Here is a 23,823-nt window from a genome sequence, read left to right on the forward strand (position 1 = left end):
CCCTGAGAAGGAGGCTAGTTCACCAACACAGGAGCCAGATATATGGAGAAACGTGACTCAAAGAAGTAGGAGGCCCAGGGTTCGCTCTGATTGTTTAGAAATACACAATCGCTTTTAGGGCCTCTCCCCTAGCATGGAAGACGAAGAGCAGACTCCATTTGAGGATATCTCCCTCATTACAGTCGATCAGGTATATGAAGACGAGCCGCAAAGTCAGTCCTCAGGGAATGTGCAGGCGACCTTGGAAGGGACAGCTCACGGAAGAACCCCGACCAGACCTAAGAGGAGGCGTGTAGTGGTGACAGGGGATTCCCTACTGAGGGGAAGAGAAGCAGTGATCTGTGGGCCTGACAAGATGTCTCGGGAAGTGTGCTGTCTCCCCGGGGCTAAGATTCAAGATGTAACTGAACGACTACAAGGAATCATAAAACCCACTGACAAATACCCCCTCCTCTTGGTTCATGTGGGAACCAATGACACTGCAAGCAATAGCCTCCAGAAGATCAAAAGAGACTACGAGGCTCTGGGCAGGAAATTGAAGCAATTAAATGCACAAATTGTCATCTCATCTGTCCTCCCAGTTGAACAACGTGGCCCAGGAAGAGAGGGAAAAATAGTGGAAGTGAACAGCTGGCTTCGCAAATGGTGTAAACAGGAACAGTTTGGATTCTTAGATCATGGACTGCAGTTTCTTGAAGATGGACTTCTGGCAAGCGATGGGCTGCACCTCACAACGGTTGGGAGGAATGTTTTTGCCAAAAATCTCAGAAACCTCATCAGGAGGGCTTTAAACTGACTAATGTGGGGGAGGGAGACAGTGCTCCTGAAGGTTGGTGTCTTTCAATTGATGAAGATGATCATCCAAATGTCATAGACCAAATGGAGCAAACAGCACGCAGACCTAGTGGTGGGAGGAAAAAAATCCTTAAATAAGAGACACGGGGGAATGATTAATGGACTTCAATGTCTGTACACTAATGCGCAAAGCATGGGAAATAAACAAGATGAGCTTGAGCTCTTGGTACAGCAAACTAAATATGACATAATAGGCATCACTGAAACCTGGTGGGATAAGTCCCACAATTGGAATGTAATAATGGAGGGATACAATCTATTTCAGAGAAACAGACCAGACACGAAAGGAGGAGGAATGGCATTATATGTCAGGGATGTGTATACCTGTGAAGAGATCCAAGATTTAGAACCTCAAAGCCAAAGTGAGAGCATTTGGGTCAAAATTAAGGGAGAGAAGAATAACAGTGACCTCATTGTGGGAGTTTACTATAGATCCCCAAGCCAAACAAAGGACATAGATGATGCCTTCCTGGAATAGATGGCCAAGCATGCAAAAGGAAGGGAGATAGTAGTAATGGGGGACTTCAATTACCCGGATATTTGTTGGATGTCAAACTCAGCCAAGAGCATAAGGTCAAACAGATTTCTCACTGGCCTTGCAGAAAACTTCATTGTCCAGAAAGTGGGAGAAGCAACAAGAGGAACAGCCATTTTAGATCTGGTCCTAACCAATGTTGATGACCTGGTTAGTGGGGTAGAAGTGGAAGGATCATTAGGCGCGAGTGATCATACTCTTCTGAAGTTTACTATACAGTGGAAAGGAGCAGCCAAGCATACTAGGACTCAATTTCTTGACTTTAAAAAAGCCGACTTCATAAAACTTAGGGAAGTGCTGGGTGAGATCCCATGGACAGTAATACTAAAAGGAAAGGGAGTTCATGATGGCTGGGAGTTTGTTAAGAGGGAGATAGTAAAAGCACAACTTCAGGCAATACCAATGAGACGGAAACATGGAAGGTGCCTAAAGAAGCCAGGGTGGCTATCTAAAGAACTTTTAACTGAGTTAAGATTAAAAAAGGATGTGTACAAAAAATGGAAAAGGGGGGAAACCACCAAAGAGGAATTCAAACAAATAGCCAGCACGTGTAGACACAAAGTCAGAAAAGCTAAAGCACAGAATGAACTCAGGCTTGCTAGAGAGGTTAAAAGCAACAAAAAAGGCTTTTATGGGTATGTTCGTAGCAAAAGGAAGAACAAAGAAACAGTGGGGTCACTCAGAGGAGAAGATGGTTAAATGCAAACAGGGGACACAGAAAGGGCTGAACTCATCAATGCCTTCTTTGCCTCAGTCTTCTCCAATAAAGAAAACAATGCCCGACCTGAAGAATTTGGAGCAAATGATTCAGCAGAGGAAACACAGCCCAGAATAACTAAGGAGATAGTACAAGAATACTTGGCTAGTTTAAATGTATTCAAGTCTCCAGGGCCAGATGAACTGCATCCAAGAGTATTAAAAGAACTGGCAGATGTGATCTCAGAACCACTGGCAGTCATCTTCAAGAATTCCTGGAGAACAGGCGAAGTCCCGGCAGACTGGAGGAGGGCAAATGTTGTCCCTATTTTCAAAAAGGGGAAAAGAGAGGACCCAAATAATTACCGCCCAGTCAGTCTGACATCAATACCAGGGAAGATTCTGGAGCAGATCATTAAGCAAACAGTCTGTGAGCACCTAGAAAGGAATACTGTGATCACCAATAGTCAGCATGGATTTCTGAAAAATAAGTCATGTCAGACTAACCTGATCTCGTTTTTTGACAGAATTACAAGCCTGGTAGATGAAGGGAACGCAGTGGATGTAGCCTACCTTGATTTTAGCAAGGCATTTGACAAGGTGCCCCATTATATTCTTGTAAAGAAGCTGGTAAAATGCGGTCTTGACTATGCTACCACTCAATGGATTTGTAACTGGCTGACTGACCGAACCCAAAGGGTGCTCATCAATGGTTCCTCTTCATCCTGGAGAAGAGTGATTAATGGGGTGCCACAGGGTTCTGTCTTGGGCCCGGTCTTATTCAACATCTTTATCAACGACTTGGATGATGGACTCAAGGGCATCCTGATCAAATCTGCAGATGACACCAAACTGGGAGGGGTGGCTAACACCCCAGAGGACAGGATCACTCTTCAAAACAACCTTGACAGATTAGAGAACTGGGCCAAAACAAACAAGATGAATTTTAACAGGGAGAAATGTAAAGTATTGCACTTGGGCAAAAAAAATGAGAGGCACAAATACAAGATGGGTGACACCTGGCTTGAGAGCAGTACATGTGAAAAGGATCTAGGAGTCTTGGTTGACCACAAACTTGACATGAGCCAACAGTGTGACGCGGCAGCTAAAAAAGCCAATGCAATTCTGGGCTGCATCAATAGGAGTATAGCATCTAGATCAAGGGTACTAATAGTGCCACTGTATTCTGCTCTGGTCAGACCTCACCTGGAGTACTGTGTCCAGTTCTGGGCACCACAGTTCAAGAAGGACACTGACAAACTAGAACGTGTCCAGAGGAGGGCAACCAAAATGGTAATTTTAATACATTTCAGGTTGGTATTATTGCACACTTCGGTATGTTTGGACAGGTTTTCTAGCAAACTTGTGCAAACAGTCCTCTAGGAGTTCTGTTAATGTATTCTACAAATAAAAGATTAATACATTTGAAGGTGAAATTATGATATTTTACTGTCTATTACTTCTGTTTTCCAATGTATTCGCATCATGTTACATAGCACTTGGGAGTAGGGTGAAAGATAATTTAACTTTCCTTAACCTGTGATAACTGGTCAAGCTAAAATTTAGTTTGCTGGGCCAAAGGGAAAGTTAATAGTTAAATTAATATCCAGTGTTTCCACTGAAAGTTTTTGAGAGTCTACTGCTCATGCAACTTTTATTAAATGATTTATTTAGCACTTGTGTCCATTTTATTTAAGTGAAAATTACTTTTGGGTGATTAAAGGAAAGGGTGATTAAAAATGGTCATGCTCATAGCAATGATTTCATTATAGTCACTGTAATGTTGTTATCTGCTTACTAACAAGATATTGTGCCTCTGGTACTGCTTTGCTCGTCCTTTTTGAGGCGGCAACCCTAACCCCATTTCCCTGGGAACAACCCACTTTGAATCCTGTGGGGCTTACTTTTGAGTAGACATTGTTAGGATTGTGGTGTGATTTAACCAGTTAGGAGTCTTCATAAAATAAGTTATTGCTAAGGTCTATAACTTTATGAAAGGAAAGATGTGTTACAGTGTATGTGTCTGAACCCACGTGCGTGTCTACCACTTGCATGCATGCATTCATACACACACTACTATCAAGAGGTTTAGGATCTTTTACTGGAGTTACGACGTGTGTTCGTTATGAAGATGTGTTTACCCTTAACCGTATGCCCACAAGAAGTTCCCACACAAATAAATAAATACTGGTTTATTAAATGAAATGGAAGTGACAGAATTATATAAATGCTGCTTCAGACAGTGAAACTGCAAGTTGAACAGGCAGCAAAATGGTACAGTACACACATGCCTTGATCAAAAGAGTGCAAGAATCTAAAACTATTCTCAAAAGCCTACAGAAAGCAAGAGTGCCAATTTTGCCACACAACTCACATTACTAGCAAGACAAGAAATGGAGGGAAAGGGTATAACTGTCCTTAAAGTGAAGCATGTTCTGGTTCCTTGAAAGTGTTGAGTAAGATCCTTGTTGGAACTTGGAGAGCTAACTAACCATTGGAAATATTGGGCTTTTGTATTAATTTTAGCCAATATGTTGTAATGGAGAAGAGAGGGAGGCTTTGAGATGAGCAAATTACTATAATTTCAATGTTTTTATTGTTCTGTTGTCTCTTCCTAGAATTTCCTGCCTACTTGAAATTTGAAAGAATATAATCCTAATGAGCAATGACTAAACAGGTTATCCTTGTTTCTTTCCTGTCTTAAAGTTGCCTTTCCTTTAACTTGGTGGCAACCATACTTTCGCAGGAGCTGTTGATTAGATTTATTGGTCACTAGATTAATGTGCTGATATTTACACAAGGTGTTAGAAGCTCAGGATGTCTCCTCCACACATTTGCAATAAGACTGGCACCACAGTCGAGAGTTCATAATGAGGATCTCTTTTTCAGTGAACTCAGTGAGTGCAAGCCTACCCATGTCTACACAAAAGCAATTGTGTCCACCCTCAGGTAAATGAGGTAATGCTCTGCTGCCTGAACTTCAGGCCTTGAAGTTCAGGTAAAAAATGTTGCACATTTCTCAGAATTGAGCCCTGGCACTAAAAACCAGACTTCAACCCCTGTATACATTATTTCAGTGACCTACATAGGATTCTTAAGTGGCAGTGGTGTGTATATCCTGATTCTCTGCAGTCTTTATATCATGGACACTTCCAGCCCCTCTCTCACTGTGTTTAAATTGCATTATAACCAAGTTAAAATGGATGGCTGCAGTGCTGATCTTCCTCTTGGTCTGTTCGAGGGTGAAGAGGAGGGCTTAGTAGCCTGGAGGACAGCTCTTTGGCATGCTTCAGGTAAGATACAGGAGAAAAAGATAATTTGGCCAAGGTCTGTTCGAGGGTGAAGAGGAGGGCTTAGTAGCCTGGAGGACAGCTCTTTGGCATGCTTCAGGTCAGATACAGGAGAAAAAGATAATTTGGCCAAGGCACAGGGAAGCCTGTGACCTATTTCAACCAAGCCCCATTGTCATGTGAGGAAGACTGGACCTTGACTGTAGAAGATGTCTCTTAAAACATAATAGTTATATTTACACTTAGGGCAATTCTGTGGTGACAAGGGAGCAGGGCCATGTTTTGAGCGCTGCCCCTGAAATCACATCTTCATTCTGCAACACCTGTTATGTGAGGTTGTGTGCAAAGAATTCTTGACATGTGAGCATCTACCAACACAAAGGTAGATGCCTAATTCGGACACCTACATACTGCTGTCCCAATAGCACAGAACCCCTATACGCGTGCAGGATCTTATACATAAGTTTTATTTACAGATAACCACACACAAACCCTGCTTGTCCTGGGAAATGGGTGCAAAAGTGGTGGAAGGGCACAGCCTTTAAAAGCTCCCACAACTGCCCTACGTGTGAGTAACACGTGACCAGGGCTGATGTTTCCTCATGTACATATTATCTTTGTATTTATGGGGCACCCAGAACTTCTAATATTTAGTGGAGCCAATCAGCAGTTGTGATAGCATTAGGACAGAACAGGCAACATTCAGGAGAACAGCATCCTGCTGGCAGGGGTGCCAACTTGAATAAAATATGGGGGAGGGGGCGCGGGGACAAGTAAGCCCTGCCCTGTATCAAAAGACATACTATTTGAATGGCAATGCCCATCAACTTTTGGGTGGTCCAGACCCCTCAAATATTTTGCTGGGGGCAAAGGGTCAATGACCCTTAGGTGCTGGTTCCGATGCCTGCCGATCTAGGCCTCGGCTGTTGACATCTGCCCCTACTCTTTCGCTAAGAGACGTCTCATATCTCTCTGGCTCCAATCCTATATTCACTAATCAAGAAGTGAATTTAGTGGGGCGTTCACTGTGTACCGCCTTATCGCGCAACCCTATGCACGTGTATTCAGAAGCAACTCCGCGGGAGTTGCAGGCTATCTGGGGCAGGGTGTGCTAAAACCTCCTCCTCATTGTCGCACGTTACCACGGGGGTGGAGGTTCTTGTCGCCCCCTGCACACACCCAGGCAACCCGCCCGCGCTTGGGCGCCTGAGCCTTCTGCCGCGCCGGCCACGCGCACAGGCCCTTGCCTAAACTGCGTCCCTCCCGAAGGGGCGGTTTCGCTGCGCGCCTCCGCCCGTCGGGGGCGGGGCTGCAAAGAGCGACGCCTCCCTGGAGCCCCTGGGCTCATAAGAGGGCCGCGGCGGGAGGGGGCGCAGACGGCGTTGCTCGCTGGGAAGGAAGCCGAAGTGCAAGGATGGCGGTGGGGTGCGCGCGCGATTTCGCCGCAGTTTTTTTCCGGTGAGTAATCGCCCAGGCGCCTGCTGCCCAGGCACGTTTACTCGGGAGTAAGTCCAGTCCCGCGGCGACCTTCCTTGGGCGCTTGTTGCCCCATATGCACACATGCAGTTGCATCTATCTATCTATCTATCTATCTATCTATCTATCTATCTATCTATCTATCTATCTATCTATCTATCTATCGCCTTTACGTTTTCGGGGAGCTGGGGTTTCAGCGCCTGCTTGCTTGCCCCCGTTGCTCGCTTGCTCGCTTTCCTCCCTGGGAATGGGCAGGATCGGTCTCCTGAACTCCTGACCCGAGCAGCACCCCTTGGTCTCCGGCTGCCATCTGGCTCCGCCACCTGCCACGTCCTCTTTGCCCGGCGCTCAAATCCGGACTAGGTGGCGCTCCTCTTTAAATCCAGGCGGGTTTTCTTTGTGTCTTGGAGAGCAGGGCGGGAGGGAGGTCGGCGTCGCAGGATCCGCAGCTCTCAGTGGGTCACACGCTGTTGTGTTTTCCTTGAAAGAAGACGACTATCTTACTTGGTTGCTTGGAAGTAGCCGCGCCTTCCAAGATCATCTAGCCACCGGTTGAATCGACTGGAGGCTTTCTAAAATAACTTGAAACCAAGGGGCAGGGGGCGGGGAGCTGTGTGACTCCAGCTTATGGGGTTTGTGGAAGCAGCTTCCGACCTAGTGGCCTTTACTCATAGAACGACGTGACTTGCTACACGGCAATAAAAGACAGACGGGCCTCCCGGTCTGTGGTCATACCTTTTGTTAGGCTCCCGTAGGTGGATCCCCTTCACCTTTTTCTCCCTCCCACGACTGGATGCTTGAAGCCGAGCATGCATGATGTTAGAGCCACAGTCCATCCTGTACTCCTGTTGGATGCATTTCCCACAGCTTACATCTGATTTGAAGTCATAAACCGTGTTTAAGCAGAGATGTGTACATTTGAGACATCCTTTGAGCATGTGCAGATAACAGCCTCAGGAGAAGTGGGGAAACAAAGTCAGGGAAAGTGCATCAGGCGAAGACATCCCTGCCCCCTCTATGGTGTTTATAGCAGCATTATACAATGGGGGTGGCAATGACCTTGTTGAGTTTTAAGCCACAGTCTAGTGCTCTTCTCTTTTATCTAGATAGGGTTCTTTGCCTTGAAATGTCTTTTGCCTCTGACTACTAGTACACTTGAAATAAGCTACCTTTTGGATAAAGAAGCTTCACCCTCTGAAGTGCCTCTTGGAACCTGTTGAATGTTGCAGGTCAACTTCACATCCTCTTAAGTAACTTTCACAGCACACTAACTGCTCTCCTGCACCACATGCTAGTGTGCCCCACCACACAATTTGGGAGTTAACCAGCTAGTGCATTTCTACAGCATTGCTGGCTTGTTTCAGATGGTTTGTATATTGTCAGCGAAGCAGGTATCTCGTAAAGCAGCTGTTGGGGAAGCTTATTTGCTCATTGGGATAGATCCTTATCCAGATCAGCCTCAGAGGTCAAATTTAACCATTTGCATGTCAGTTGCATGATGTCATTATGGTGCAACATGGTTCCTGCTTGTCAAAATCCCTTGCACACCTTTGCAAGTCTTCCCAAAGTCTTCTTTGCAAGTCTTTAAATCCAATGTTGGAGGTTTAAAAGAGGAGGCAAGTGCTTTAACACAGTGTTGTCTTAAAGTGGCAAAGCGCCCTTTGAAGGAGGCAGGGAGGCTGCATCAAAGAGCACTTTGCCAAGCACTTTAAGAGTGGATGCACTGCCTATGTCACTGGTGCCAACCCCAGGGGTCCGTGGGCGCTTTGACCCCCACAATAATATATTTGAGGGAGCCACACACCTCAAATTAGTGGGCACCAGCAAACCCTGCTCTGCCTCTGGCTTTTCCTCCTGGTCCATGAGAGAGGAGGAGGAGGAGCTGCTGTCAGCCATTGACCACTGCATCTGACTCTGCCCCGGCTCCTTCTCCAAAAACCCGATACAACATTGCACATTGTGCATGTGGCATCACATGTACACGCCTGCACGTAGTGTGTGTGACATTGCACATTGTCCGCGTTACATTGTGTAGGCCCCCCCAGTCTTCACAAGATGATGCCAGTGACCTGTGCTGCTTTCTTTTTCATTTCCCAAAAGGAGAAAGAAAGACGTGTGTTGCAAGCAAAGTCAGCAGAAGTGATTTCTTCTGTGCGGTACCATTGCTTGTAAAATGCAAGTTACAAGTTGGGCTGGGGTGCCATATGGGCTTTAATCTGTGGTGGTGACATCTGTTTAGCTTTTCTCCACGGAGAGCTCTTGCCACAGTTAATCCTTTAATGTGTTTGTAAAATTACTTTTTACTTAAGACCTGTCAGTGGGGAAAAGAGAGTCTTTCTGGAGAGAAATGTCACAGGAATTGGTTCCAAGAATAACTTAAATCTAGATACCACGTATAGCTTGAGCCACAGTGACCCTTGTGCAAGCCTTGGATAAATAGCCAAGTTATTGGAGTTGTGCTCTATAAATGTGAAACTCTTCTGAACACAGAGCAGAAATATAACTGTCTCAAGGGAAAGGTCTGCCTAAGCAAAACTTATGACATGTCTGTTGGCAACTGCAGACTAACATGGATTCTTGGCAGAGTATTGTTTTATAGGACTGCAATCTTTGACCTGATTTAACCAAGTTGGGATTGTTCCTAAGTAAGCTTTAAATGAGTAGGCTGCATATCCAACAACACAGTACTGTTGCTTAAGTGAGGGCATGGCTCTGACTTTTTTTTATATAAAAGCATTAGGCAACCTTAAAAATTGATCTGCTGTAACCAGATTACAGAATTAAATATAGGGCAATCATGGCATTAAGGAGACACTCCTAATGCTGTGCTGGGACAGTGGTTGAGTCACAAATAACCTAATTTAAAGGTTTGTGTCCTAACCTATCATCCAATTGTAATTAACCTTGTTTCAGGTTGCCTAAGCAAAGTGCTTGGATATAGGTATACAGTGAGATGAAGTAAGATCCTGCAAAAGTATCCATTGGCAATCAAGGTGACTGGCTAAATGCTTATAAATCTGAAGTGAGACTTTTATAGACAGCCTGTAGAAAGTGCTATGGCTGAACAGTGTAAAGGACTAGCCACTGCCATCCTTATTGTCAGCTGCAGTGTTTTTGCTTTTTGCAGGGGGTCCTCTTGGACTGAGTGCAACTATGGAAGCACAGGTGATGTTCGTGGCTAGGAGTGCCTTTTACCAGCTTATGCTGTCAGCTGTGACCCTTTCTTTAGGAAGCATATTTTGTCTCAGTCACACATGTGCTGGTTAACATCAAACTAGACTACAGTGGTACCTCGGGTTAAGTACTTAATTCATTCCGGAGGTCCGTTCTTAACCTGAAACTGTTCTTAACCTGAAGCACCACTTTAGCTATTGGGGCCTACTGCTACCGCCGGAGCACAATTTCTGTTCTCATCCTGAAGCAAAGTTCTTAACCCGATGTACTATTTCTGGGTTAGCGGAGTCTGTAACCTGAAGCATATGTAACCTGAAGTGTATGTAACCCGAGGTACCACTGTATTTAACATATACTTTGTTGGGCAATCTTGAAAAATGGCTTGGAACTGGTACAGAATGTCAGGATGTCTGATGAGGGTTAGGTGTTTGGGCAAACCTGTATTGTACATATTAGCAGCCAATATGTTTCTGGGTCCAAGGAGTACTGGCCTAGACCTTCAAAGCCCTAAACCTTTGGGTCTAGGTGATTTGAAGGATTGCCTACGCGCATGCAAGCCTGGCCAGGCCTTAAAATTTATCTTGGGAAGGAAGGATGAAAGAAGTCTACAAACTTGCCAAGGAACTGATAAGGTTCATTACTGAGTCATCTGCAGTTTGACAGATCACTCTTCTTCTCAGGCAGAGAGGAAAAATGGTGAAAACAGGTTATTTATTGGGACAGAGTGATTTTTGCATATGTTACTAAAGTTGCAAAACAACGAAGCATGGGATGGAGCAATGGAGAAATTTCTGAAACAATGGGATATCAGCTACGCCTAAGGCATGATGGAGAACGTCAACAACCGGGAAAAGATAGACGTAACATTTTATAAGGACAGGAAGAAACACCAATTTGAGTAATTGGTATTAGTAAAAACAAAATAAAAAAATTCTTTCCAGTAGCACCTTAAAGACCAACTAAGTTAGTTCTAGGTATGAGCTTTCGTGTGCATGCACACTTCTTCAGATACACATACACAAGTGTGCATGCACACGAAAGCTCATACCTAGAACTAACTTAGTTGGTCTTTAAGGTGCTACTGGAAAGAATTTTTTTATTTTGTTTTGACTATGGCAGACCAACACGGCTACCTATCTGTAACTGGTATTAGTAATTGTATTATAATTTGGTATTGCTATAATGAAGCAATTATTGGATTGTAATTGAAAATTAATAAAAAATATTACCAACAAAATTTATTTTGGGAACCCAAGATAATTAAAATGGCAGACAGTAGACACAGAACCATCTCAGTGGTGGCCTCACACCTTTGATAATTCCTCCTGAGGAAATTGTGGACCGGATCCTTTATCTTTAACTGGGCTCTGAAAACATTTCCATTCTAGTCAGGTTTTTTAATGTTGTGTTGAGTTTCTACTGTTTCCATTAATAACAAGCTAAAATTATCAGTAGTGTGTTGTATTTTTAGCCACAGCTACATAACTTTTGTAATTATAGTTTATGGAATTGTTTAGCCCAAGTGTTTTAGAGGTGGTCTGGTAGACATTGTCATATGTTTTTTGATAGTCAAGTGTGAATATAACATTCCTCAGTTAAGAGGATGGGTCCTCTTAGGCATCAATAACTGGAACAGGAAGCAATAATTAATATGCTTATCGTGAGATACATGCAAGAAGTGAATTTAGGCACTAACAGTCATTTATTTGCTCCTTACAGCAGATGGGCCCTATTATATATTCTAGCAAAGACTCCAGTTACTAGTCTGTCTTCTAAAGATGCTGTGCTAATATTGAAAACAGTAAATTAGACCATGTTTAGGGGCCCAGCTGGCAAACACACACTATTCTGATCAGCTGCAAAGATAGTCAGATGGGTTTTACTGGACGCTGTGGGGATGACACTGTATAGCTCATAGTTACATCTATAGATCAAAACAATCACTGTTGGATCAAAATGCCCCTTCCCTCAAGTGCATAATATCTCTTTTTCTAGCCTGGAAGAAGGTATATATTTAGCAATGCATGAATTGCTCTACATCTAGGCTGCAGGCTGACATGAATTATACCCATGATGCTACTGTGTACTAGAAATGATTTCCTTGCTCTTAAAACTGAAACCATACAATGTACATAAAAAAATAACAAACCCCAAACTGCTTTCTGTTCTAGATCTCTGGTGTCAGTGGGAGCATCTCTAGGGTCAGTAACAAGACAGACCCTGTTTGCACCTCTTCCAGCTGCAGCTCGGCCCTTCCGTGTTTGTAACCATGACAGAAGCAGTCGGAGAGGAGTTGTTGCAAGCACCCTAGAGGAGCTTATTAGCAAGGTATGCCTCCTGTCAAAAGTGCAAGCCTGATGATCATGCCAGGACCTCATTATCTCAGCCATGTGTTCAAAAATTCTTGCCCCACATACACACAGGTGATGTGTGTACACTACAGCCTCCATCAGCCCCAGCCAGGACATAAAAGGCAGCAGGTGGGTGAAGGCTACTGTGAAGTCCTGGATCTAGCAGGGATGTTAACTTCTTGGAGAAGTCTGGTCCTACCTGTTTGTCTTAGCTCCAGTCATAGCTGTATTAGATGCTTAAGATACCTTTTCCATTCCAATTAACTTAGCCAGTGATCCATAGCACTCTAGTCTAGAGAAAAGTTCTCCACTGAACCTGAAGATACATCTCATCCAACAAAAAACCAAAACCTTATTGCATATCCCCAAGGCTCCTCCTCAGGTTATCTCAGGCCCTAAGTGTTAGGAGAAGCAGGACAGCAATCAGGTCCTTTATCCACAGTGAATTGGTCTGAAGGTCACTCAGTGAACTTCATAGCTGACTGGGGAGTTTCACCCAGGTTTCCCAGGTCCATGTTCAGCATTCTGACCACAACACCATGCTGGCTGTCTCCGCACATGATGTGGAGCTGCCCTGTTGTAGGCCCCCTTTGGGGTGAGGCCTTTGTAATGTAATTAATCACTGTGTTTCAAAGATGCCTATTTGTAGTTTACCACTGGACCATGAGCACTGGTTACACGTGTATGCCTTCCATGCAACAGTGACCAGCGGTTTGAACTCCCTGCCCTTATCTCAGGAGGCGATTTATATTGCCATGATCACCAAGAAGAGAACTTTGTAAAAATTTGGCCAGCTTTTCTTGCGCAACTTAAGTTGGCAGTGCAGTATACTTGTATTAAACAACACTGTAATATCATGTCCTTAACCCATATCCTCCTTTCCCTTTTTTACTTTTTATGGATTCAAAAATTGTGATAAAGTTTATATGGAAAATACATCTCTTAACTGAACAAGTAGAGCAGAATTGTGGGAATTGTCCCCACAAACCACCATTAACCTGATTTGTAGAATGCAGAGGTGTAGAGTGGATTGCAGCTGTCCTACTTAGACTAGATTAGGAGGTTGGTGAGATGGCTTTGGGTTATGCCTGGAACCAGTCACAGCACCAATTGCTACCTCATACAGTCAAACCTCGGTTGTCAAATGTAATCCATTCTGGAAGCCCATTTGGCTTCTGAAACGTTCGACAACTGAGTTTTGGCTTCCAATTGGTTGCAAGAGCTTCCTGCACTCAAGAAGCTGCTGCGTTGGACATTCGGCTTCCGAAAAATGTTTGAAAGCTGGAGCATTTACTTCTGGGTTTTTGGCGTTTGGGATCTGAAACTTTAAAAAATGGGAGCAGTTCAGGAACTGAGGTTTGACTGTACTAGCACTGGAATGCTGCATGGATGGAAGACCATCTCAGAATCCTGTGTACAGTACTGTAGAAAGAGGATGGGAGTGGGAATGGATCGAAATGTAAAGTAGTTAAGGTGATTTGGATAATAAAGGGCAACTTGCTTTGTAGCTGTAGGAATCTAGACTGCTTCTGCAAGTCACACTGATAATGCCCTCTCTTGGCAGCAAAATTTCTTTAAAATCTATTTTCGATTTGAGTTCTAATCTGCAGGGCTAAACTAGATGCATCATTGTCAATATTCACTTTTAAAGAATGTAAATAGCAGCCACAGGGAGGAATTTAACACTCCACAACCACCAAATCTCTCAAAGTAATTTGTTTTGGAAAGAAGGCCTCCATTGTCACGGATGGGGGCTTTCCTCCTGATTGAAAATAGCAAGGTCTCATGCATGCATGCATGCATGCATGCATGCACACACAAAGCCAGCACTGCTGCTTATATGTGTGTGCGTGTGTTTATTTTCTGTTGCATTCATATAAAGCCTAGTTTGGTCCTAAGCATTGACTTTCCAGTGATAAAAATAAGCACATTTTGGAGGAGGCGTGAACGCAGGGCTTCATAAATTGGGGCTACACACACAGATCTGATTCTCTTCCATAATTTTCTTCATTCAAAAGTAGCTGGACTCATGTTAGCTCAATCTATGACAGCTTAATCTATGTAGAATGGTGCATGCAAATAACTTAATCATACAGTTTCTGAGTAATAGACATTCACGCCTTTGATGTGTCTTGCTTCAGTAGGGGGTAAGTAAAGTAGGATTGCCCTGAACCAATAAGGCATTTGGAACTACGTTTTGCTCTTCTGTCTGTATTTTAGACCTTAGATACCTTAATGATTACTGCTGGGCTGATAACACTAGTTCTGGAGGAAGATGGCACAGTGGTGGATACAGAAGACTTCTTCCAGTCCCTGGGAGACAACACACATTTCATGGTTCTAGAGAGAGGACAGAAATGGAAGCCAGTAAGTGTTGTTCTGAAAATAGTTTATTACAGAAAATAATAAACTTGATATGCCCTGTTTGCTTTGAGTTTAAACAAAACTTCTTCAGTCTTGCTAATTACAGGCCTAATTACACCCACCAAACCTTGGAGATTGGCCCACCAGGAAGTTTTGGGCAGACTACCCCTCTCTTTCCCATGCCTAATGTCGTATGTGACCTCAGGCATGGGAGACTCCAGGTCCCACGGGTTGCAATGCAGATTCGGGCACTAGATTCTGAAAGTGCCAACTTGTTGACGCAAAGGAAGAATCGGGAACAAACTTCTTCTACCTTTTAATTGCCAGCTTGAATTCAGTTCCTGGTATTGTGTCTGCTTAGTTACAAAAGACAGAATTGTTTCCATCTCCGTACTGATGTAAACATTAATAGATAGGTCACGCCCATGAAGCCTATTGTAATAAAACTAGGTATGCTTATTTGGGAATACATCCTGTTGAACAAAGTAGAACTGAATGTGTGTTTACTTGGAAGTAAGCATCCAGAGCAGAGGGTGGCAGTTACAGGACAAAACAGTGTTTCTCCATGAGAGTAAATAGTCATGCCAATTAGCTGGTAGAGTTACGTTTTTTACCCCACCCCAAGAAGTAAAACCATAAATTTAATAACTGAACACATTACAGAGGTTAGGTAGCTGGAGGGTATAAAACACAGGACAAAGACAACACTACCTCCATGGATGACTAGTGAGATAGAGAATGATATCTCCTGAACCTTGTTCCTCTGATTTGCTAGTCCCCTGGTTCAGTAGAAATCCTGAAACAATAAATGTTATATCTGACATTATATCACTTGTGTTAAATCTGGATACTGAGGTTATTCTCCAGTGTCTCTCTAAGCCTTTTAACTAGGTGGTGGTAAAAAAAATATTTCCCAAACTGTTCCCAAATTTTTCAAACAACCTTTACCGCATTCCGGTAATTGTAAACTTCCAAGGGACTCAAGAGCTTGATTCAAAACCCATTTTGGTTGTTAAACCATAGTTCAAAGGCTATTGATTAATTTCTGTTCTCAATAAGTTAATTAGTCTTAAAAAAAATCCTCCAGGGCTCTTGGGTGTAGATAGGTGTTGTGAGCTGAAATATTTCACACACTTGTTTTTCTTTCCTCTGAATTAGGGGCCAAGACCCTGCTTTGCAGCAGTACAGCAGCCAAAGAAAATGGGGGTGGCAAATATCACCTTGGATTTGTACAAAGTGAACCCTAAGGACTTCATTGGCTGCCTAAATATCAAAGCTACCTTTTATGAAATCTATTCTGTGACGTATGATATCCAATGCATGGGAGCAAAGGCTGTACTGAGGTAAGTGTGTGCCTCTAGTTCAGACTCAACCATGCATAGGTGAAATTACACCCAAAAGTCCACAGCTGAATAACTCTCTTATTAAGACCAACCCAAAAGTCTGACATGTGGCAAGCTTTCAAGCCCTCTGGAATCCTTCATTGGACAAAGTGTTAAACAAATCAGTGACTGTTAGGGTGAGGGAAAATCAACAAAAGTTGGGGTCAGTGTTGTAGTAATGAGACCATCATGGATATTTGAGTGCAAGGTGGAGATTGCATGTATGTGATTCCCTCCCAGGTGCCACTGTTTATCAAGCTACATACCTAGGATTCTGGGATAAAAAAGCAATGGCTGTTGTCCCCATTCATTGACAAAATAAAGCCTTCTTTCCCACACCTTAAACAAAGCACCTGGGTTCCAGGGTAGGCAGAGAGCACAAGTAAAGGGAAACATGGCAATGAGCTACATTACAAGAAGTTGTGTGGAGAGAGAGTTGTCCCAGTTTGCATCACTTTACACTTTGAAGCACATTTGACACTTTAACGTCCATACACCTGTTTTGGAATTTGATATTTGTCTGCCCTACCATGAATAGCTTGCTGGCAAAATTTGCCACCTAACTGCTCAGTCTCTACGGCCGTCCACTTATGAACAAGATAAGAATCACTCGTCCAAGTTCAGATCCTTAAAGTACCCAGTACAAATGCTGCACTGATAAAGACTATAAAAAGGAAATGCTGAAAGTGAAATTTCAAAGAGGAGCTGAAATGCCAGAGCTGCTGTTTCTGTAATGTCAGTCTTCTTAAAAATAAATTCAAATAGAGAAAAATATTATTGATAACTCTGCTGTCTGTTCAGATATCTTAATGTGTTGTGCAATGGAGGCTAAGCAAGCTACACCTGATTCCCTAGATACATGGTGACCTGCTAAATAAAGGCACGAGCAAGTTGAATGTTCAAGGAACTGGCAAGCTTATAAAATGACCTGAAGGTTCTTGATGTCTCAGACTCTCTGAAACACTAGGTGGTGGTAGTGCCTAAAATTTCTGAAGCAAGAACTGGAGTGCAATGATAAGGAATTCCCTATAAAAATGTGGGAGTTACAAATGCAGAAGGACTTCTGCAAATATAGCAAGCACTGACATGTTTCTAAAAGTTATTAAAGTGGTGATAGTGGGATAATATCCAGAAACAACAGCTTTGGGTCTGTTAAGGTAGGCTACTGGTCTGATCCAGTATATTTTAATGCTTGTGTAGCATGAGGAACCAAGCGAATATATATTATAATTAATTCTAGCAGTCCCCTGTAGGAAAGTATGAGCCTTTCTGACTTTCAGGTTAAACTTAATTGCAAAGTAAATATACTTAGAATGGCAGCAAAAAACAAAAGGAACTTCAGCTTGGTATTTGAACATAGGAATTTCAGAACCTTTCACAATAGCATGAAAAGAAAGCAATATAATAAATTGGCATAGAAGTTTCATATAAAATGGCTAGAGCAGGCATAGGCAAACTCCGGCCCTCCAGATGTTTGGGACTACAATTCCCATCACCCTTGACCACTGGTCCTGTTAGCTAGGGATGATGGGAATTGTAGCCCCAAATTGCTAACAATCTTTAAAATACCTGGATAATTAAAGATTGTTACCAGCAGCTAAAATAACAATGTTGGTGTCAGGTGAGATTGGGCATTCCATAACTGGGATGTTCCAGTTGAAAAGTCTCTTTTTTGCTGACCACCTGATGGTGCAGGATATCAACAGATCTTGGAATGCGGGCAAGTTGACATGGGAGTCTGTTTTCTCCAGGTAGCTGGGCCCAAACCATTTAGAGCTTTAAAAGTAAGCATCCGGCTCTTTGAATTGGACTTGGAAGTGAATGCTGCCAGACATTCTGCACTAATTGAAGCTTCTAAACCATCTTCAAAAGCATCTCCAAGTGTAATGTCACTGCCATCAGCCATGCTCTGATAACCTTCCATTTGGCTAACTGGCTATCCCTGTCCAGAAGTATTCTGTGCTACCAGTTGGTCTTCGAGCAACAAAGCTGGATCCAGGAGAATCCTTAAACTAAATTTGCTCTTTCAGGAAAAGTGCAACTTCAGAAAAAGTGCAGAGCATATGCTGGTGTAAATTGTATATGGACAAAAGTGATGATGTGTTTTCTCCTTTTGTGCAATTTTTTTTTAACCTGTCTAAGCTTAATGTGTTTCTTTTTTTAAGGAGGATACTTCGATATCTGTCACATATGGCACAAGTTACGGGACATGTCCTTCTTTACACTGGAACATATGTGCTACAGTTAATGGGTGACTATGAAGAAGATCGGCTTACAAATGGAAAGCGCTAACTAAAACCAGCATAGGAGCCTTTTATTGCTGGTTCTGCAGCTGATACTTAAGCAATTTTAACTTAAATATATTTATAACTTAACACACTAAATGGTCAAGTGGCCCTCTAATGACCAAAAGTTATCTAAAGTAGCTTTTTTCATGTACAGGTTTTTCATTAAGATAATGATGTCATAAGTGTAAAATATGATTGGAATCTTTTTAATGCAGTGGAAGGAGAAGTTTTTCATAGAAATTACTGTGCCATAAACTTCAAAAATGAAGAGTTGTGTGAATGGGAAGCAGGCATTTAGTGACTTATCAACTGAGATGTGTCTGTTAATTAGCATATGAACAGCCATGTAGCAAATTCTGATTGGAGGTGGTGACTGTAGAAGTTTAATACTAATCTTGCCTACCACTTAAAACTGTTTTTCTTATAAATAAATTTCCAAGCTTCAGTATTTCAAAACTACATTGTTGTGCCATTTCTCAATATAATCTGCCACTGCCGCAACAAAACATGTCTCTCCTGTATCAGTGTCTTGCAGCCACAACAGATGCTGTAACCTTCCAGTAGTTTGACTTCACCCGCAAAGGCTCACTCCTCCATTGTCTTCTGAGACAGACTGATGTCAACACAACACACTCACTAAAATCTGAAGCTTTCAGAAATTTCCACACAACCTTATGTTAATAGTTCAAGTACTTCTCTTGTCACCATCACTGTTGGCAAATTTAAAGACTGATCTGCTTTTAACAGATTAAGCATTGTTTGGGATTTCGTTCAATATTGAGACTTTTAATTACGACTACAGTGGTACCTCAGGTTACAGACGCTTCAGGTTACAGACTCGGCTAAACCAGAAATAGTACCTTGGGTTAAGAACTTTGCTTCAGGATGAGAACAGAAATCGTGCTCCGGCAGCATGGCGGCAGCAGGAGGCCCCATTAGCTAAAGTGGTGCTTCTGGTTAAGAACAGTTTCAGGTTAAGAACGGACCTCCAGAATGAATTAAGTTCTTAACCCGAGGTACCACTGTATTTTTTTTCTTTGAACTGCTTTGCCAGATATGAAGTCAAATCTGTATATGGGGAATTTTGCAGCTGGAAGAAAGCACCAGATGCCTTCTTCCTCTGTTCAATCAGACAGGGGAAAGAAAGAGCATCAAAATAAGGCAGTGGTTTAGGGAGGCATTGACTTTAGGGGAGGTCAGCTGCTATTATTCCTGTCAGCATCCCTATCTTTGGACCTCTTTCACACCTTGCACCAAGGAAAAGTATGATGATTTCTATGTTAACAGATGTAGAAATGAATCTTATTATGTCACCATGGCACTGGGAGACAAATATTTATGGCTGCTGTTGGACAATATCTCCTGGATTATGAAACCTGGGGTGTCACTATTACAAAGACATTCGGTAATAGTTAATATTAAGTGTGTTTGTATACTACCTTTCCAAAGGAACTGGCTTGGTGCACAACATGATTTTTTAAAAATACAACCAGCTAGACACAATACATGTTTTAGTCATGATTTTGTGCCACACCTATCCATGGAACTCAAGTTTCCATCAAGGCTCTGCCCAGGTATGGACCTACTTAGTTTCAGCAAGACTGTTTCACCATGTACATTCAGACCATGTTTTGGGGCCAAGCAAAACTTGCTGTTGTTCCACCAAATGGTAAACAGACTTAAATTCCTAAGGCTAAATCCAGGCCCACTGAGTACAACTGCCCTGCCCTGCCCACCCCACCCCTTATTCTTCATCTAAACTGAAAAAAGTATGTGGAAGAAACAATTGTGTGTAGAAATAACAAAGTCCATTTTGTGGGTTGCAGGTGAAGCCTGATTCACAGGCCCATGCTGGTGTTCCATTCACAAATCTAGTTGTTGACCCAGGGTGTATTATTAACTGAATAAACAGTTTTCCTGCCTCATCAAGTGCAGCATTTTTATAAAACTAGTGTTTATCATTGTCTGATGGGGTGGGTCAACTTCAGCCTTGGCAGAAAGAACCATTTTGATTTTTGCTACAACCTAGAGCTCTACCAACCAGGTACAAAATGGCAGTACCAGAAGCTTCCACAACAGGGCGGCCCAACTTTTCATATCAAGTGGGCCACTAAAGTACTTCAACACGGAACCTGTGGGCCACACACTGCCTTGTCCAGCAGAGGAGGGAAGCGAGAACAAAACTTAAAGCCCTCTCCCTCATGCTGCTTTTCCAAAGCCATATAAGTGATGTATCAGGCTTTGGGAAAAAGGTGCAAGGCTCTGGAAGGGTCCCAGAGCCCTCCCAGCTTCATCCCAAAACTGGGAAAGCATGAACTAGGCTTTGAGAAGGAGGCAAGGACTCTAGGACACTGTGAGAGGCTTACCCAGAGGGCCTTAGGAGCCGTATGTGTGTTGGACCGCCCTGTTCTACAGGTTTGGAATTGAGTACAAGGCTGTGTTGAGCACATGCTCATCCCAACATGCTTCTCAGGGCTAGATTTCACTGTCATTTACAACACAAATCCACCTGTAGTTTTTCAGGCTTCCTTTATTTCAGAAAGGGACATGGGTGGCGCTGTGGTCTAAACCACTGAGCCTCTTGGGCTTGCTGATCAGAAGGTCGGCGGTTCGGATCCCTGTGGTGGGTGAGCTCCCGGTTTGCTCGGTCCCAGCTCCTGCCAACCTAGCAGTTTGAAAGCAATGCCAAAAATGAAAGTAGATAAATAGGTACCGCTTCGGCGGGAAGGTAAATGGTGTTTCTGTGCGCTGCTCTGGTTTCGCCAGAAGCAGTTCAATCATGCTGGCCACATGACCAGGAAAAACTGTCTGCGGACAAATGCTGGCTCCCTTGGCCTGTAAAGCGAGAGGAGCGCTGCAACCCCAGAGTCGTCTGTGACTGGACTTAACTGTCAGGGGTTCTTTACCTTTACCTTTTTTTTTTCCAGAAACCTAATTTGAGCTCCAGGGGAGCATTTTTGTTGGTTTTAGATCTAAAAGAGCTAAATTTTGGGGCTTTAAGTAGTTGGTGGCTACTTTCTACTATTCAGTTTATGTGTGGCTTTAAAAAAGAAGAAATGAACCACAACAAAAGGAAAGAATTGCATAAGAATTGTATGTGCTCAAGGGGGGTGGAATCAGTATGATTGTAGTAGAGAGACAGCAAGCACTATGTGATTGGATGTGTCCATGAGCAGAATGGGGAGGGAGGCACTTTTTGCAATTGCCCCTTCTCTCTTCCCCCCAAATCTGTTCTAGAAGATCCTCCAACTTTCTGCTGCAGATTTGGCAGTGGGTGGTGGGGTAGGGAGGGAGAATAACTGAAATTACCTCACTCCTTGTTCTGTTTATGGATTGGGAACACCACACCATATATCTCATCATACTTAAGAAGATTGTGACTGTGTGCTGCCTGTTTATAGGCATCTTCAAAACTCTTGCTCCCCTTTCTATGACTCTTTATCTTTAAGCTGGACATCCTTTAGCAAGACTGATTGGATTAAAAAAGAAATGGAGTGTATGAAAACTGCATGGACTATAAAAAAGGGAGGTGGGAGGTATCAATACCTGATATAGTTGGCAGCCTGTGTTTAAACTGGTGGATCACAATTTGTGTAGACATGTAGCATCTCTGAAATCACAGCATGTTTAAATCATGGCTCTAATGCTGTTTGCATTGAAATGAGTCATATAGTAAAGGATTGTCCTGCCCTGCTGTATATATTGCTCTGTTTAGATGCAAAAACATTGCTTTTTAAGAGCATGACTGCATTTATCAATCATGTTTATAACCAGCCTTTCTTCTACAGTGGTTACATAGGCTTCAGGTTACATACGCTTCAGGTTACACACTCCGCTAACCCAGAAATAGTGCTTCAGGTTAAGAACTTTGCTTCAGGATAAGAACAGAAATCGTGCTCCAGCGGCGCGGCAGCAGCAGGAGGCCCCATTAGCTAAAGTGGTGCTTCAGGTTAAGAACAGTTTCAGGTTAAGTACGGACCTCCGGAACGAATTAAGTACTTAACCCAAGGTACCACTGTACAGAACTCCCCCCACCTGGGGAGGCACTGCTGAAGCTCAGACCTGCCATTAAATGCCTTCCAATGTGTCCTGTGACCACATACATGTTTGTATGTGAAGTACAGCATTTTGCTGCAAGCGTGTGCACTGTCATCATGTATATGAAGCAGCAGCACACATATTTATCCAGTCTTTGTGTAGAATTGAAGACATCCTTTTTCACCACTGAAAAATGTGTGAATCTGCTGTTTAATTAAATCACAACACATGCTTTTGTCTAAACAGGAAAAAATCCTTCTTTACACATTCTGGGACTCCAGTCTTCCTGAGGAAGTTCAGTTGGGCAGGAGAAAAGAATGTCGTTTCTGCCTACTGGATTTTGTTCCAATAATCTATTAGTGTTTCTTTAAAAACTTGAAGTCGAAGCAGAAAGCTTCAGGTTTTAATCAATTCATGGTGGAAACTAGTGCTTCCTTGCATTCACAACAGTGGTATTTCTTGTGTGACTGCACTACTTACTGCCAATCTAATGTTAATGAAACAGTGTGACTGTCTAGCTTCCCAAAAAGGAATTCTGTCTCAAGTACTCACTCCTGTTTGACTCAGACATTGCTCATATTCTGTACGCAAAGTTCCTCTACTTCCTGATTTGATTTCCCCACTGACTTTTTTCCTCTTGGGGAAACAATGTTTATAGTCCAATATTTATAAAGGCCTTTCTTTGCCTCAGCTATATAGCTGTGACTCTCAGTGTTAACAGTTTAATTTTACAAAGTGATGGGGCCAGACTAGGTATTATTCAGAGGTCCCACACAGGCTTATTCTGTTTTCAGGTCTCTTCATTCCATGTCCTTTCTCAGTAAAATCACATAGACTACAGGTGGGGCATGGGTTTCTTCAACATTTTAAAGTAGACAAACATGTACAGATTGAGGCCTAGCAGGCAAAATTCTAATCACATGTGTTTCAATGCCAGGGAACCAAGTTCATCTGTGAGTTTGTTTCCAGTGTGTCTCATTCTCATGGTTTTTTGCAGAGGAGAAAAATGTTTGAGATTAGAGAGAGGGCTCAGAGAAAGGCAGGCAAATGCAGGAGCTTGGGAAGCTAACAATGGAATACAGCAGCGAGCACATCACCAGGTGCAAGAGAGTTGGGTAATTAAATGCCATATAAACTTTTCAAAATCATTTTCGACTATTTGACCTCACTCACTTGTGTGCTTGAAACTGATTTGGGCAGTGTAATCCTCTCCATGCCTACTCAGAAAGAGAAAAATAACTACCAAACTTTTAGAAGACACCTGAAGGCAGCCCTGTTTAGGGAAGCTTTTAATGTTTAATAGGTTATTGTATTTTAGTGTTTTGTTGGAAGCCGCCCAGAGTGGCTGGGGAAACCCAGCCAGATGGGCGGGGT

General features: G+C 42.9%; 1 protein-coding gene across 1 annotated transcript; it reads left to right on the forward strand.

Annotated features, from left to right (window-relative positions):
* The first annotated feature begins 6,685 nt into the window (after positions 1 to 6,685).
* On the forward strand, positions 6,686 to 18,867 carry CIDEA (cell death inducing DFFA like effector a). The gene is made up of 5 exons (XM_081873296.1): positions 6,686 to 6,834; positions 12,198 to 12,354; positions 14,598 to 14,744; positions 15,900 to 16,084; positions 18,289 to 18,867. The coding sequence occupies exons 1-5, from the start codon at positions 6,791 to 6,793 to the stop codon at positions 18,413 to 18,415; spliced, it is 660 nt and encodes a 219-aa protein (XP_081729422.1). The 5' UTR covers positions 6,686 to 6,790; the 3' UTR covers positions 18,416 to 18,867.
* The last annotated feature ends 4,956 nt before the right edge of the window (positions 18,868 to 23,823 follow it).

Source organism: Podarcis erhardii (genome assembly GCF_964252035.2).
Source record: "Podarcis erhardii genome assembly, chromosome: 8".
NCBI classification, from domain to species: Eukaryota; Metazoa; Chordata; class Lepidosauria; order Squamata; family Lacertidae; genus Podarcis; species Podarcis erhardii.

Bases quoted from the DNA above. Each gene is read 5' to 3' on its own strand.
- CIDEA (XM_081873296.1), top strand. From the start codon at position 6,791: ATGGCGGTGGGGTGCGCGCGCGATTTCGCCGCAGTTTTTTTCCG. The intron at 12,355-14,597 runs GTATGCCTCCTG...TCTGTATTTTAG, and splicing joins TAGAGGAGCTTATTAGCAAG to ACCTTAGATACCTTAATGAT. The intron at 16,085-18,288 runs GTAAGTGTGTGC...TCTTTTTTTAAG, and splicing joins GGAGCAAAGGCTGTACTGAG to GAGGATACTTCGATATCTGT.